This window comes from Lithobates pipiens, unplaced genomic scaffold (genome assembly GCF_037356315.1).
Source record: "Lithobates pipiens isolate NorthernLeopardFrog02 unplaced genomic scaffold, aLitPip1_a1.2 Scaffold_27, whole genome shotgun sequence".
NCBI lineage: Eukaryota > Metazoa > Chordata > Amphibia > Anura > Ranidae > Lithobates > Lithobates pipiens.
In genome coordinates, this window is record NW_027507788.1 from 108,566,923 (window position 1) to 108,582,092 (window position 15,170).

At 42.1% G+C, this 15,170-nt stretch overlaps 1 protein-coding gene across 1 annotated transcript in view; it reads right to left on the reverse strand.

Moving 5' to 3' along the window:
* Nucleotides 1–15,170, reverse strand: part of TECTA (tectorin alpha) — a 150,118-nt gene that overhangs the window by 113,769 nt on the left and 21,179 nt on the right. The window contains exon 7 of the mRNA XM_077457361.1: nt 5,710–5,875. Coding sequence (XP_077313487.1) covers nt 5,710–5,875 — 166 coding nt within the window. The remainder of the gene's footprint in view (nt 1–5,709; nt 5,876–15,170) is intronic.

Genomic DNA, 15,170 nt, shown 5'->3' on the forward strand with positions numbered 1-15,170 from the left:
GCCACTGTTGGCGGATATAGTGGGTCCCAGATCTCTCCTCACTGCGAGAAGGGCTCGAAATCTGGGTGATTCCCTGGTACATTCAGAATATGTAAAAAGTACAAGTGACAACTGGCTTACTACAATAAAAGCTCCAAATGGAATGTACGCATGCGGTCATTGCAATATGTTCATCAAACTGACGTGTTCACCAATCCCCGAGGTAGAAAGAACTATAAAATCAAACAGTTTATAAACTGTTCTACTGTTTGTGTTATATACATTTTAACTTGTCCTTGTGACAAGATCTACATAGGAAAGACCAAGCGACAACTCCAGGTTAGGATTGGTGAGCACGTCAGTAGTATCAGTAAGAAGGATGATGATCGTTCGATCCCTTTGCATTTTGCAAAATTCCATAATGGTAATCCCAGGGGCCTCTCTGTAAAAGGTATTTATGTTCTTAATTTACCTACATGAAGGGGAGATTTTGATAATATACTTTTACGTAAAGAAAAAATGTAAACATACCATTTAGATTCCCTGGCACCTAAAGGGTTGAATACTGAATGTAGTTTGCAGCCACTCCTAGAAAAATAACTAATAAAGTAAAAAGGGATCATTGGAAACAATCCTGGTCCTTCTTTAGGTAAGTTCTGTGTTGTATAAAATCCATTATGAAAAATATCAGGATAGCTGCAACAATTTAAATGGACTGTGTAAAAATAAAGCCCTCTATTTACATAGCTTTACCTCTATTCTGCTGTTTTGTTACTTTGTATCTGCTATTACAAAAGTTTCCGAGGTTCACCTTCATTAATAATCATTACATATTGCAAACAAAAAATCATGCTGAATGTTTGGCGTTGAATGTTGGTAAAGATGACATCTAATGGCCAAAGATAGTAATTGCAGTATCAAAGGCCTATTTATACTAGCTAGTGCTAACTCCTCCTTGCTCTGAAGAAACCGACGGCAATTGGTCGGTGAAACGCGTCAGCAGTGACGTCAGCATGCTACAGCGGGACCGCGCGCTGCTTGAGTTGAAGCTTACTGCACACATCGATGTTGGCGTTTGGCTTGGATATTGCCAGATAAGGATTACTGACATACACAGACGCTGAAAAAGTACCTACAGTGTGTGATTTGAAGACAATCCAAATCTTAGTAGCTGTTTTCAGTTGGAGACACCACGGGGTAGAGGAATTAGTCTGACGGACGGAAGCATAATACAGTGGCGATGATGAGAGTATCATAAGCTGTGTGTGATATCGTTTGAAATGGAAAGATATCTTTTGCTTCAAGTACTCCCCCGATGATACGTATGAATTACCTGGTGACTCTCTAGAGTTCTGTGCATGTCACTATCTATTAAAAAGAAGCTATCGCCTATGTTATGAACACTAGCTGTATACTAAAAGTACAGTGAGGCAGAGATCATCCATCGGAGGGGTTAAAATACATTTACCTGTTCACCTAACCCAGTATACCGATTATGCCATCCGTTATTGAGTGAACTCACTGGCAAAATATCTTTATGGACTTTTGAATAATCAGCGGTATTTTTGTTTGGTAAGGTGACTGTGGTGTGAGTGGAATGTATGCAGTCGCGGCCCTGTCTGTATGTTTTTAATACAATTGACAACGTTGTCAATGTTTTTAAATGAGTTTGTGATATTTGTAAAACCTTTTTCCATATGGTGTTGTAATAATTAAAATAGTGTTTTTTTGTAATAAAATTGATTTTGCACTAACTCCAGTGTTCTTTAGTGACCTACTTTTGGAAATACTCTTTTTTCTCCAAATTTTGTGGTTTATGCGATTTGGTTCACACGAACTGCATTCACAAAATGATGTGAATGAGAGTATGTGCATTATCTAAGATATCTTACATTTAATTCTGTGGTAGATCCTGGCATCCCCATTATGTTTATAACAGACATATGAGCCTGGATGTCACATCACTGAAACTCAACCTATCCAAAACCGAGCTCATGATATTTCCTCTCCCACGTGCCTCTTCCCCTGATTTCTCTGTCAACTATAAACCCATCCCCCCATGCTAAGGTCCTAGGTGTAATCCTGGACTCTGAACTATGCTTTCAGCCCTACATCCAATCGCTGTCCAAAGCTTGCCACCTCATCCTCCGCAACATCTCCAAGATATGCCCCTTCCTAATCAATGACACCACAAAGCTTCTAATCCACTCCCTGGTCATCTCTCGTCTTGACTACTGAAACCCCCTCCTCATTGGCTTACCTTTAAATAGGCTATACCCCTTCAGTACATCATGACTGCTGCTGCCAGGCTCATTCATCTTACAAACTGCTCTGCATCTGCTACCCCTCTCTTACAATCCCTTCATTGGCTACCAATCAACCAATGATTTGAATTCAAGGTACTAACAATAACGTACAAAGTAAATATATGTATGGGGTTGCACTAAATCAATATAATTCTAAATTAAATCACAAAATCATACAAAGATAACCATAATGGTGATGTAAAAATAAATGATAAATAAACATAGTATGTGTCATAAACATTTAGTGACAATAGTGACCTAAAGAGTAAAACCAAAACATAAATGTCATTTAAAACACCAAAAAAAAAGATATCGTTTTTAGTGCAGTGCTAAATTGCTGATTCAAAATCTTGTGGAATCCAAAGAATTATGTAATCCAGTTCTCAATCACACCAATCCACCACAAAGGTAACACACTTCAATATAATCACAAATCTTCATGGAGTGAATGTCTCTCCATCATGGATGATACCAGGCTGAATGAAGAATAAACATCCTCATGGTGTAGTATATAAGGAAGGATTATTAAAAACAATGTAGGCACTTAGGTGGTAACTGTGGGGTCACACATCAGCAGAACACTGACGAATCCGAACTTCCTGTCTTGGCTGTGACTATAAGTGATGTCATCCAACTCCTGGGAGTGTGGCCTGGTTGGAGTCCAGGCCGAGGTTAACACTCATCAATCCCTCTCTTGGTCTTTGCTGCTGTGCTATGGATTACCACCCTCTACCTCAATGCTGCTCTCTGTTTTCCTAAATGTAAGTTTAGATATTTTGTGTCCAATAAATTCTGACACTTTTTACCGATCCAGAGCCTTGGCACCTTTGTTTTCCGGCATCATTCAAAGTGTGACAACGCTGAAAAATGGCCTAGGCAGGAAGTGAATTTAACATGTCGGTCTTCAAGTGGTTAACAGTGTTGCACAGTGCAGCCTATAGAGCCACTATCATTACTAAACATTAATAGGCGGAAAGTAGAACTTTTCAGTGATATCTTATGTAATAATAAAATGAACATGGCATGAGACTTTGGAATGAACAATGGTTTTAAGGATATACAGCATTTAAGAGAATATCCAGGCAACAAGTGATGCCAATCAGTGAACACAGTTTACTTTAATTTGAGTTTTCTAATCCTCTGCCAGTATACAGAGATGATATATACTTCCTGAAGCCCATGTTATATAACCTTCACTCCCCCTGCTTCCTGCTTCACCAATTACATTCCAGTTTGTAATGCCGTGTACACGCGATTGGACTTTCCGGCAGACTAGGTCCGACGGACCGGAATCCATCAGAAAATGTGATCGTGTGTGGGCTCCAGCGGACTTTTTTCCCCCAAAAGTCTGACAGACTAGGCTTTCTAGCGTGCAAACCGTTCATCTGTGTGCTAGTCCAACGAACCAAATATGACGCAAGGGAAGCTATTGGCTACTGGCTATTGAACTTCCTTGTTTAGTCCCGTTTACATCACCACGTTCAAAATGAACGGACTTTCAAACAGAATTAGTCCGGTCGTGTGTGGCCAAGTCCGTTCATTCAGAAAGTCCATCGGACCTCTGCCGAAAGTCCGTTGGGAAGACCGACTGACCTAGTCCGTCGAAAAGTCTGGTCGTGTGTACACAGCTTAAGGCATTTGCATTATTCTTTCAATGTTTTCAGGAACACGTTCCAAATATACAATACAAACAATTTTATTAGAGACAGTATCTTCCACATGAAACAAAGCAAAAACATCAATCATAATTGTTAAAGAGAATTAGAGAATTGGTGCATGCCTGTCAAATTGGGACAAGCAGCTGTGTCTGTGCAGCTACTGCATCCCATACACTTGAAAGTATAACCAAAAATTCTGCACTTCTGTGACATTAAAGATATGTCGCCGGCTGCACTCAATAGTTGCCAGAGTACAACAACATACACAAAGTGAACAAAACATTACTTGCCTTTACAAAAAGATCAAATGACACAAACAATCAAATGCATGAATAAATCCACCAAATTTTCATCTATATATGCAAAGTGCAACAGTAAAAATAATTGTGAAAAACCATATATAAACTTAATAAATACAGCAGACGCACAATCTCTTTAGATGTATCAAAAGATTCAGATTTACAAAGACTTTTCTAGTGAGCAAGCAAAAAAGGGTACTAACAAACATATAGTGACAAAGCAGCATTTCATCACACAAGACATCTTCTGGGAACTCTAAAACACATTCAGGTGGGGCTCGGTTGTGACGTAATTACACACGACACTTAGAGCAGTGTGCTGGTATGCTTTTTTTCTACTATATGTACCCTTTTTTTGCTTTGTATAAACTGTGATTTTAATGGTATCATATGATTCAGTTTATTTATTTGCTCCTATGTGCTTTGGATTGTCAATGCAATATCTGAGTTCAGCTTGGATCTCAGTGAAGGCGCTTTAAAGAGCCAGGTGACATCCTTGAGGCATAGCCTCTGTTTCTATCAAATGCTCAGAACCTCATATTTGAGAAGTCATTTGAATCCGGTAAGGAGCTGGTGTGCAAGTATGTGGTGGAACATGAACTGGACACATTATTACATGTGGAGTGTTATCAAAGCTTATTCACATAAAATGTGGACTTTTATATTGTATTATTCACAACATATAATAGTTCCACTTTAAATAATTTGATGCAAGGTTGTAGTGTTCACAACAATAGTATAAATATAGATGAATCATTTTATTTGATACCATATATGGTTTTGCACAATTATTTTTACCGTTTTACTTTGCATATGTAGATGGTGTGTTTTTTCATGAATTCATTTATTTGTGTCACTTGATCAATTTTTAAAGCGTCAACGCAATTCTTATTCATCCCTCTACACTTACATGGGCTGCCTACATACAGCATCTGTTGGCTCTAGCCAGATAAACACATGGCCCATTTACGGACAAAGGGCCTCAGCACCCATGTCAATGAAGCCTTACTATACTTAGAAATATACGCTGTCAATAGAAGTTATATTTCTTAAAAAATATATGGGCTGCTGCCACTGTTATTTTCCTGGATTCTGAACGATTTGCTTCGATATTGTCTCATTCATTTCAAGTAATTGCAAAGTACTAGCTAGAGCTTGACTAACAGTCAAGTGAATTCTATTGTAACAGGGATCATTTGTCATCATTTATGGCCTAATGTATTTAGCAGCTAGTTAACAGGCTAACCTTACAGCTAATAACAGATTAATCAGTCAGTTAGCAAACACACTTGTTCATACTTGTCACAAAATGTATTCAGAACTTGCAGAATCTTTAATGAGAATAAATACTTGCAACTTTGTGTTAAGTATGATTCAATAAATAGCATTTAATAATTATCTTAAAATCTATTCAGTTGACACATTTACCATATTACATATGTGTAACATGTTATCAGATCAACATACCTTTCAGACTACAGCCATTAGCTGGATCAATTTCCTTTCCATCTACCTTAAATAACCAGCGTCCAGGTATGTTCACATTTGTGGTTTCTTCAATGCTGACAATCTCTGGTGAACGGGATCCAGGAACACTGAAAAAATTTGTGCTATTTCCACCAATAAACCCAGCCTGAAAAATAGGTATGTTGGTTAATTGTTTGTTGACTGAAATATATACTGACCTCATAGTATATTTAAAGCTAAAACTTTTCTGTATGGAGGATAAAACCTCTGTCAGTTTTTACATTTTTATTTCTTTTTTTTATTGGGTCATGTCCCAAATTATGAGATTTAGAGAGGTCTTAGTTGTTTTACCTTGCACATGCAGACATTAGGAAGAAAAAGCTAGCCTGCTGGATGTAAACATTGCAGAGAGACACTGATTTTAGAGCTAAGAAAGTAAGACGTTTTGGGGAGGGAGTGGGGCTAATTGAGCTTATGATGATGGGGGAAAATCGTTAAGAAAACTTTTTCAAATTTTCCTTACCCGTTAGAGTTTAAAACACAGTGTGTGCACTAAGTTGTCAGTAGGTTGCCGAAGAATATCTCAAATAGATATCCATCTACACATTGTACTAATATCCTCAATTTTTATAGTTTTGCCTCCACTTGCTTTCTCTAGCTGCATAGTGTGATTAAATTATATGGACACCAAAGTTTGACTTGGTAATCTAACAGACCTGCTCTGACATACCCTCTGTCAGGATCGAGATCTGAACCCAGGACATTTGTTGTGCCTGGCAGTAGTTCTTCTTACTGAGCCAATTGGGATACTAAACAGCAGAATGCCAACAAGGGATGGAGCTCCTCACAGCCCCTGTAGTCACTGAAAGGAAGAGAGGAAAGATCCATGGTGCTGCACATCCAAAGTGTCCTATGGTGGTATAAGAGAGAAAACCTCAACCTGGACTCCCGCCAGGCTTGGCGGGAGCCCAGGCTGGAGTCCTCTCTTTTATACCACCACAGGACTGCAGGGATGTGCTGCACCAGGGATCTTTCCTCTCTTCTCTGCTTTTCCTATTTGCCAGATTAATGTGCTCTTCTCCAGCCAATATCTTGCTCCCTGCGCTCCTGCTGCTTTCCGTATCTTAACTACCACTTATTACCGACCTTTGGCTTGTTCCTTGACTATGCTTCCTCTTGATCCCAACCTGCAACCACTTATTACAAATGGTTGAGCTTGTTTTTAGGTTATGCTAATACTCGATCCTTACCTGTTACATCTGCTACTGGACCCTGGCTTGCTCACCTCCTGGAGGGGCAATCCTGAGGACCACAACCTGGCAGTAGCACACAGCAAAACATATCTCCACCACCAGGAGCTCTTGTGAAGCCCAGTTAGTGCTTAGACCCTGCACCTTAAGTGAGCCCAAGTCACCAACCGGGGGGGGGGGGGGCTGCTCATGTATTTATCCTGCTGGTTTCTGTGGGAGCTTTTCCACTGCTATAGCTACTGGCCTCTCAGCCTGACCATCACACTCCCTTTATTCCTCTGCAGTACAAATTAGGGAGAGGAAGCTTGAGCTGAGGGGTGTGATTGTTACTTATCTATGCCAGCATAGAGCACTGCAGTGCTGTCCAAAGCTGTCACTTCTGCTCATTCATCCAAAGTGGGGGCACTCTAATACAGAAGGTCTATTACTGGCCCGATCAGAAAGTAAAAACAGCGATAAAAAAATCCTAGGAAAGGAAAACTGACCCAGCCATCACATCTGATTATTGGTAAGCTGCAATATATTACATTTCTGGTTTTGAGTTTATTACCGCTCTAAAATATCCTTGCATTGTTGTTGAGGAACATCTTCTGGTGTTTTATTATTATGTTTTTGAGATAAAGATGTAAACCAACAGTTCATGTATAATATTACAAATACACATAAAACCCCACAAATATAAAGAACATAAAATGAAATAAACAAAAGCACCCTAAATATACTAAAAAACCCACCCTAAGTGGGAAAAATAAAAGAGTAAACAACTGATTTTCTTTTTAAGAAAATTTTATCTAGCAGCTTAGTGAAAGAAAATATGCCTAAAGTCACTCTGCTCATCCTTATGAAAGAGAAAGAAATGTAGGGGCCATTCATATTACCAAGCACTGTGCTACAAAAGATGCTTTTTCATGCATTGAGACACAGTGCATTAGTCAACTAAAAAAAAACAACAAAATAAATAGACTTAATGTACCATAACACGCCAAAGTTTGGGTCATGTTGCATTCATGTGTTAGGATGCCCTTAGATGTGAAGTAATGCATGTGTGCTGGGGTGTAATTCAGCATGAATAGCAATGTAACACACAAACACGTGCATGGTGGATTGTCACTGCACAATGTGGTACCATTATGTTTTACCACTTATTACTGCAATGCGCTGGTGTGAATGAACACATATGGTACAGAAAGATACATTTCCAGAGATAAAGGTATGCAGGGATAAAGCTTGAAAATCTAGGACAGCCCTGGTAATCAAGAACAGCTGGCAAGTACAAGGTAAGAAGAGAGCAGGGCCAAGGCCACCCACGTGAGGACAGTGCTATTGCCAAACCAAAGCACCACTTAGATGGGTATGAATAGAGTGTAAGACTGTTTTTTTGAGGTTACACTGTGTTTATAAGAATACGATACCTAATACATACATTCTGTTATAAACTCTGCACTGGAATACATCCTGGTCAGTTTACAGAACATCTGAGAGGAGTGTATTTCCACTAAATGCCGCTAATGTTACACTGGTTTTGTGGCAACATTTTTACATTGTATAACCCCAAAAGTAAACATTTATTATATTTCAGCTTACCAATGTGTTGGCTGCATTCGTTTTCTTTTTTATGATTTATTCTATGTTAATCTATTGAAGTAAAGTGTCCATTTATGATGGAGAGATAAGCCATGAACGTAATGATTACGGCCAGTTTCACATGTGTGTCAGTTTATGTAGCTGAGATGAGGATTGGAGAACATCTCTGCTTCTCATCACATCACAAAACACCTCTGGTTGTCTGTGTAAAATATCTCACTCCCTGCTTCTCCAACCCAGAGACTGAATTATCAGAGAGAGAAGCTGTGGCAATGTGAGGAAGAAGACTTCCGTCTTCCTCCATGAGCACCTGCGTGTGAAAAGTTAACAAAAATAATAACTATCTAGCTATCTATCATTTTCAATTTTCCACATAGAAGTTTCCACCATCAACACAAACATAAATGAGGTTCTGCTTTGTGGGTCTGTCTAGCAGTGCCACTGCTCAGGCCTTTTGCCCTGCTCCTCCAGACCATTAAACACAGAACCTCGGTGCTCCCATACAAACTCTGTACCTTGGCTCTTTTCCAGCTCCTTGTTGTTTTGTCACTGACTGCACCTACACTGGGGAAGGATTTGAGTCCTCCTGACCCCTATGCAGAGAACTCCTGTCTCTTGGGTGGAGCCTCAAACTATTGTCAGGTACTAGACTCAGCCTGCTGGTTTCTGGCAAGACCCAGACACTGAGTTGGAGACTCCTTCCCTCCCAAATGTTTCTGTGCTCCAAACCCTGATTCAGAAAATACAAAACACTGAAAAAGATGAAAACCCCAAAAAAAACACTTTTCTCCACTCAGAACTGACATTCTGGAGCCCCTAAAACTGTCACAGTGGATGGGCCTCACACTGTCACAATAGATAATGTTATATATAGTTATACTGCATTGTCTTATAGGCCTCATTTACATCTGAGTGATGCAGCATTGTGGTATAATGTCTGCAATTTTGGATTGTGCCAAAATCACATAAAAATTTGCAACATGCATTTGAGTGTCATTTATGGTTAATGGCATCCCAAATTCGGTTAACAGACACCCATTTTTCCTCACATTTTGTGGTGTGACAAATGCTACAAATGCAAGTTGAAAAAACATGCAATACTCCATGCCTGAAAAGGTTCAGAAGCCTTTTTGGTGCTTTTGACTAGGCATGAGCCAAACACCCTCTGGTTTGGTTCGCAGCAAAACATGCGAACAAACAAACAATTTGTTTGAACACGCGAACACCGTTAAAGTGTATGGGACACGAACATGAAAATCAAAAGTGCTAATTTTAGGGGTTAATACACTAGTTATTTTCAGAAAAAGTGTTTGGGGACCTGAGTCCTGCCCCAGGGGACATGCATCAATGCAAAAAAGATTTTTTTAAAAAACTACCGTTTTTTCGTTAGCAGTGATTTTAATAATGTTTAAAGTGAAATAATTAAAAAGTGAAATATTCCTTTAAATTTCGTACCTGGGGGGTGTCTATAGTATGCTGTAAAGTGGCACATTTTTCCTGTGTTTACAACAGTCCCTGCACAAAATGACATTTCTAAAGGAAAAAGGTAATTTAAAACTACTCGCGGCTATAATGAATTGTCAGGTCTCGGCAAAACAGATAAAAGCCATGGAAAAAAACGGCATTTGGGTCTGGTGCGAATATTAAGGGGAACCCCGCAACACTGTACACTGTACCCCTACCATTTCACAAAAAAGTGTCAAAATATAAAAAAAAACACAAGACACATCTTGGGACAAGTCCTTTGAAAAAATAAAAAAATAAAAATGTCCCCCTAAGTCCATTCATCTTAATCTCTCACTCCGCCGATGGACCAAAAAAAAAACCTGCACGCCACCACCAGTCCGCCTCCAAGGGAGGCACCCGCTGTAATGACTGTCCTTTCAGGTGACAGTTCTTTTATAACTGAGGGCAGGGCCACATGGTGATGTACCCGGGGGACCCCGCCCCCAATGACATGTGGGGACTTCACAATGGCTTCCCTGTAGCGTCAGAGGGGGCAGGGGTACCCATTTACGTACCCTGGTGACCCTGCCCCATCTGACGCACGGGGACTTCCCAATGGCTTCCCTGTGGCGTCAAAGGGGGCAGGCCACCCGTTTACGGATTTTGAGGGGACTTCTACACCATTTTTTATAAAATGTCCATAACAGACCTCAAGGGCCTGGTATGGAAATTGGGGGGAACCCCACGCAATATTTTTTTTAAATTTTGGTTCGGGGTTCCCCTTAATATTCATACCAAACCCAAAGGGCCTGGTATGGATTTTTGGGGGGACCTCGTGAAGTTTTTTTCAATGACTTTTATCTGTATTGCCGAGATCCGACAATTTATTATAGCAGCAAGTAGTTTTAAATAACTTTTTTTCCTTTAGAAATTTCATTTTGTGCAGGGACTGTTGTAAACATGGGAAAAATGTGCCACTTTACAGGCATACTATAGACACCCCCAGGTATGAAATTTAAAGGAATATTTACATTTTATTGTTTCACTTTAAGCATTATTAAAATCACTGCTCCTGATAGAACATCAGCTTTTAAAACTTTTTTTTTGCATTTGCAACTTTTTTTTGCATTGATACATGTCCCCTTGACATGACATGACAATACCACCATATAAGCCTTTAAAATTAGCACTTTTGATTTCTCTCATAGACTTTTAAAGGGTTTTCCGCGGATTTCAAATTTGCAGCGAACACAACAAATTGTTCACTATTCAGCGAATATCGGGCTCATCCCTACTTTTGACATGCAAAGGACAGCCTTTTGAAGGGAATGGGCTGGCCTTCGTGCAACGTCCAAAAACAGGTGAAAAATGCAAGTGAGCCCCCTTTCCACTTCCTGTCACCGCTTCTGGGCTCTCATGTTCCACCAGAAAGCCCGGGACCACTGTGAATGGTCAGGTTGGCTGCCCACAATAGAAAAGAGGAAACATTCATTCCTCCTTCTCCATTGTGACACATGAAGCTAGAAGTGATGAGGATTTTGTGCGGTTTCAGTGCTGTGTTTCTATTACAGCGAGGGAAGCAGCTGATTAAACAGATCTCTGAAGGACAGAGGAGTCATTAGAAGTCTTATAGATCCCTGATCTCCCCATAAAGTGAACCTGTTACTCCCCAAAGCTATTACAAGGGAGTGTAAAAATAATACATTTAAATAAAATAAATAAATAAAATGTTTTAAAGCACCCCTATCCTCCCTGCTCATGTTCAAATGCAAACACGCACATAGGTCCAGCATGCGCATGTAAACAGTGATTGCACCACACATGTGAGGTATAACTGTGAACGTCAAAGTGAGAGCAATAATTGTAGCACCAGAGCTCACATTTAAAGTATAACTAAAGGCAAGACTTTTTTAGATTTGGATAAAGTAGAGAGGGATTAAAACACCCAGGTTTTTATTGCTGTTTGTGCTCCCATTAGGGAGATTCACCCTCTCTAATGTCATGTTTATTGTTATCATCGAACGTGAAACTAAAAGAAAATCCTAAAAAAATTTTCGCCCCCAGAAAAATAATAGAGGTAAAATCTTCCAATGGGGACACTAATCCTGGTGACCTGTGGAATTCCAAGGGATTTCCTTAATTTGCAGGGATTTCAGCTCACTTCCTGTTTTGGCTGTGAATAGAAAGTGAAGGGAAATCTCCCAAAGGGACATAACTAGCAAAAAAAAAACAGGGGTTAGGAGAAGACAGTGATTATCGCTAGTGGCTATAGCAGCCACTAACGCAAGAGAATCCAGCAGGCTGGTTGTACCCAAGTTGATCGATTGATCAATGTGGTACATTCAACCTGCCAATTAATGGTTTGAATTGTATATGGCCGCCCTAAGTCTGTTGTTTTTCAAAATAACAAGTTGTCTTGCAGAAGTATCAATTACAGAGGTGAGACAAACCATTCAATAATGGCAGGGGTGCTTACAATTATTAGTTTTATTTATGTAAAACATTTATCCCCCCTCCCCCCAAGAAAAAAACTGCTTTAACTGCTTAGAAAGTACTAGCTGGAGATTGAAAAAACTATTTGTTAGTGTTTTTAAATCTTTGAATACAGACTGACAATGCTGCTTTCCAAAGCTGCACCCTGTACTTCTTAATCAAGAGTAGAGACACTCTAATGCAGGAGGTGTTCTACTGGCTAGATCACCAGGTGAAAACAGAGGGGGAAGCCTAAAAAAAAGAAAACAAGTGCATCCACCACATCTAATTGATAAGCTGCAATATATTACATTTTTGATTTTGGGTTCAATACCACTTTAAGATAATGTTACCTCCTAGCTACATATGCATAGTGGTCATCAACCAAATCACAAAGACAAGCCAGTCTAAGCATGTGATACTTTTAAAATAACATTTCTTCCCAAATGCATGCAAATGAGCAAACAACCATACAACCACACTCCAATGACAAGCCAGACAAAGCATGCATTATCTTTAAATATGATCTAAGGCAAACTTTTTTTTTAATTTCTAATAGAATAGGGAATTGTTAAATCCTCTGTAAGATTTTTTCGCCATATTGTGTCCCATTCTAAATATTTCTGTTTGCTTCCTATTCTGTAGACACAACAGGAAGTGAAGGGTATTTCTCCAAACTCAGATAAGTCCCCTCTTATGCCGCGTACACACGTAGCCGTCTATCCGACGGACTTAGTCTGGCGGACTTCCCGCAAGACTGTCCGTCGGACTTTCCGAACGGACTACTTGCCCACACACGGCACTTTTTCAGCGGACTAATAAGACGTACTAAGTCCGCCATACTATCCGCCCTACTGTTGAAATGAACGGACTCGTCCACACATGCGGAGGAAAGTCCGCTCATTTCGAGCGCGTCTCCGAGTAGGTGGGGCCCGCGAAGGAGACGTCGCTGGCCCCGCCACCTGGTATGGACTTAAAGGGGAACCCCAACGCCGAAAAAAAATCGGCGTGGGGGTTCCCCCCAGGTCCACATCAGACCCTTGTCCGAGCATGCTACCTGGCCGGCCAGGAAAGGGGGGGCGAGCGAGCGCGTACCAGGCCGAGTGCCCTCAACATGGGGGGGCCCTCAACATGGGGGCGTGGCCCCCCACCCCAAAGCACCTTGTCTCCATGTTGATGAGGACAAGGGCCTCTTACCGACAACCCTGGCCGTTGGTTGTCGGGGTCTGCGGGCGGGGGGCTTATCGGAATCCGGGAGCCCCCTTTAATAAGGGGGCCCCCGGATACCGGCCCCCCACCCTATGTGAATGAGTATGGGGTACAATGTACCCCTACCCATTCACCTGTAAAATAAAGTACAAAAAAAAACACAACACACAAGATAAAATAGTTTATTGCACAGCTCCGGGGGTCTTCCGTCTTCGGGGGTCTTCTCGCCGGACTCCTCCTCTATCTTCTTGTAGCTCTTTTGCTAGCGGAGGAGCCCAGCTTTCTTCCTCGCCGCCGGCCTCTTCTTCCGACTTCGGGGGTCTTGTCCCCCTCTTTGGTTCTTCTGCCAGGCCACCGCGCCTTCTTCTAGCTCTTTTACAGGTGGTGGCCCGGTCTTTTGTCGTCACCGCTGCCGCCTTCCGTTCTTCTCCTTCTTATTCTCCTGGAGATGTTGACTCGACGTTCTCTCTGGCCGCAATGCCAGGGACGCGCTGCACGGCGACTTATATAGGGACAAGGGGCGGGGTCATCGGTTGATGTCACATGGGTTGATGTCACATGGTGACTGCGCCCCCTTACGATGTCACAGTCCCGGAGGATGCTGGGACTGTCGCCATGTGACATCAACCCATGTGACATCAACCGATGACCCCGCCCCTTGTCCCTATATAAGTCGCCGCGCAGCGCGTCCCTGGCATTGCGGCCGGAGAGAACGTCGAGTCAACATCTCCAGGAGAAGAAGAAGGAGAAGAAGAACGGAAGGCGGCGGCGGCGGCGACGACAGAAGACCGGGCCACTGCCTGTAAAAGAGCTAGAAGAAGGCGCGATGGCCCGGCAGAAGAACCGAAGAGGGGGACAAGACCCCCGAAGTCGGAAGAAGAGGCCGGCGGCGAGGAAGAAAGCCGGGCTCCTCCGCTAGCAAAAGAGCTACAAGAAGATAGCGGAGGAGTCCGGCAAGAAGACCCCCGAAGACGGAAGACCCCCGGAGCTGTGCAATAAACTATTTTATCTTGTGTGTTGTGTTTTTTTTTGTACTTTATTTTACAGGTGAATGGGTAGGGGTACATTGTACCCCATACTCATTCACAAAGGGTGGGAGGCCGGTATCCGGGGGCCCCCTTATTAAAGGGGGCTCCCGGATTCCGATAAGCCCCCCGCCCGCAGACCCCGACAACCAAAGACCAGGGTTGTCGGGAAGAGGCCCTTGTCCTCATCAACATGGAGACAAGGTGCTTTGGGGTGGGGGGCCGCGCGGCCCCCCCTTCCCCAAGACACCCCCCATGTTGAGGGCACGCGGCCTGGTGCGGCTCAGGAGGCGGGGCACACTCGCTCACCCCCCCTTTCCTGGCCGGCCGGGTAGCGTGCTCGGACAAGGGTCTGATGTGGACCCTGGGGGGAACCCCTACGCCGATTTTTTTCGGCGTTGGGGTTCCCCTTTAAGTCCATACCAGGTGATGGGGCCAGTGGCGTCTCCTTCGCGGGCCCCGCCTACCTGGAGAC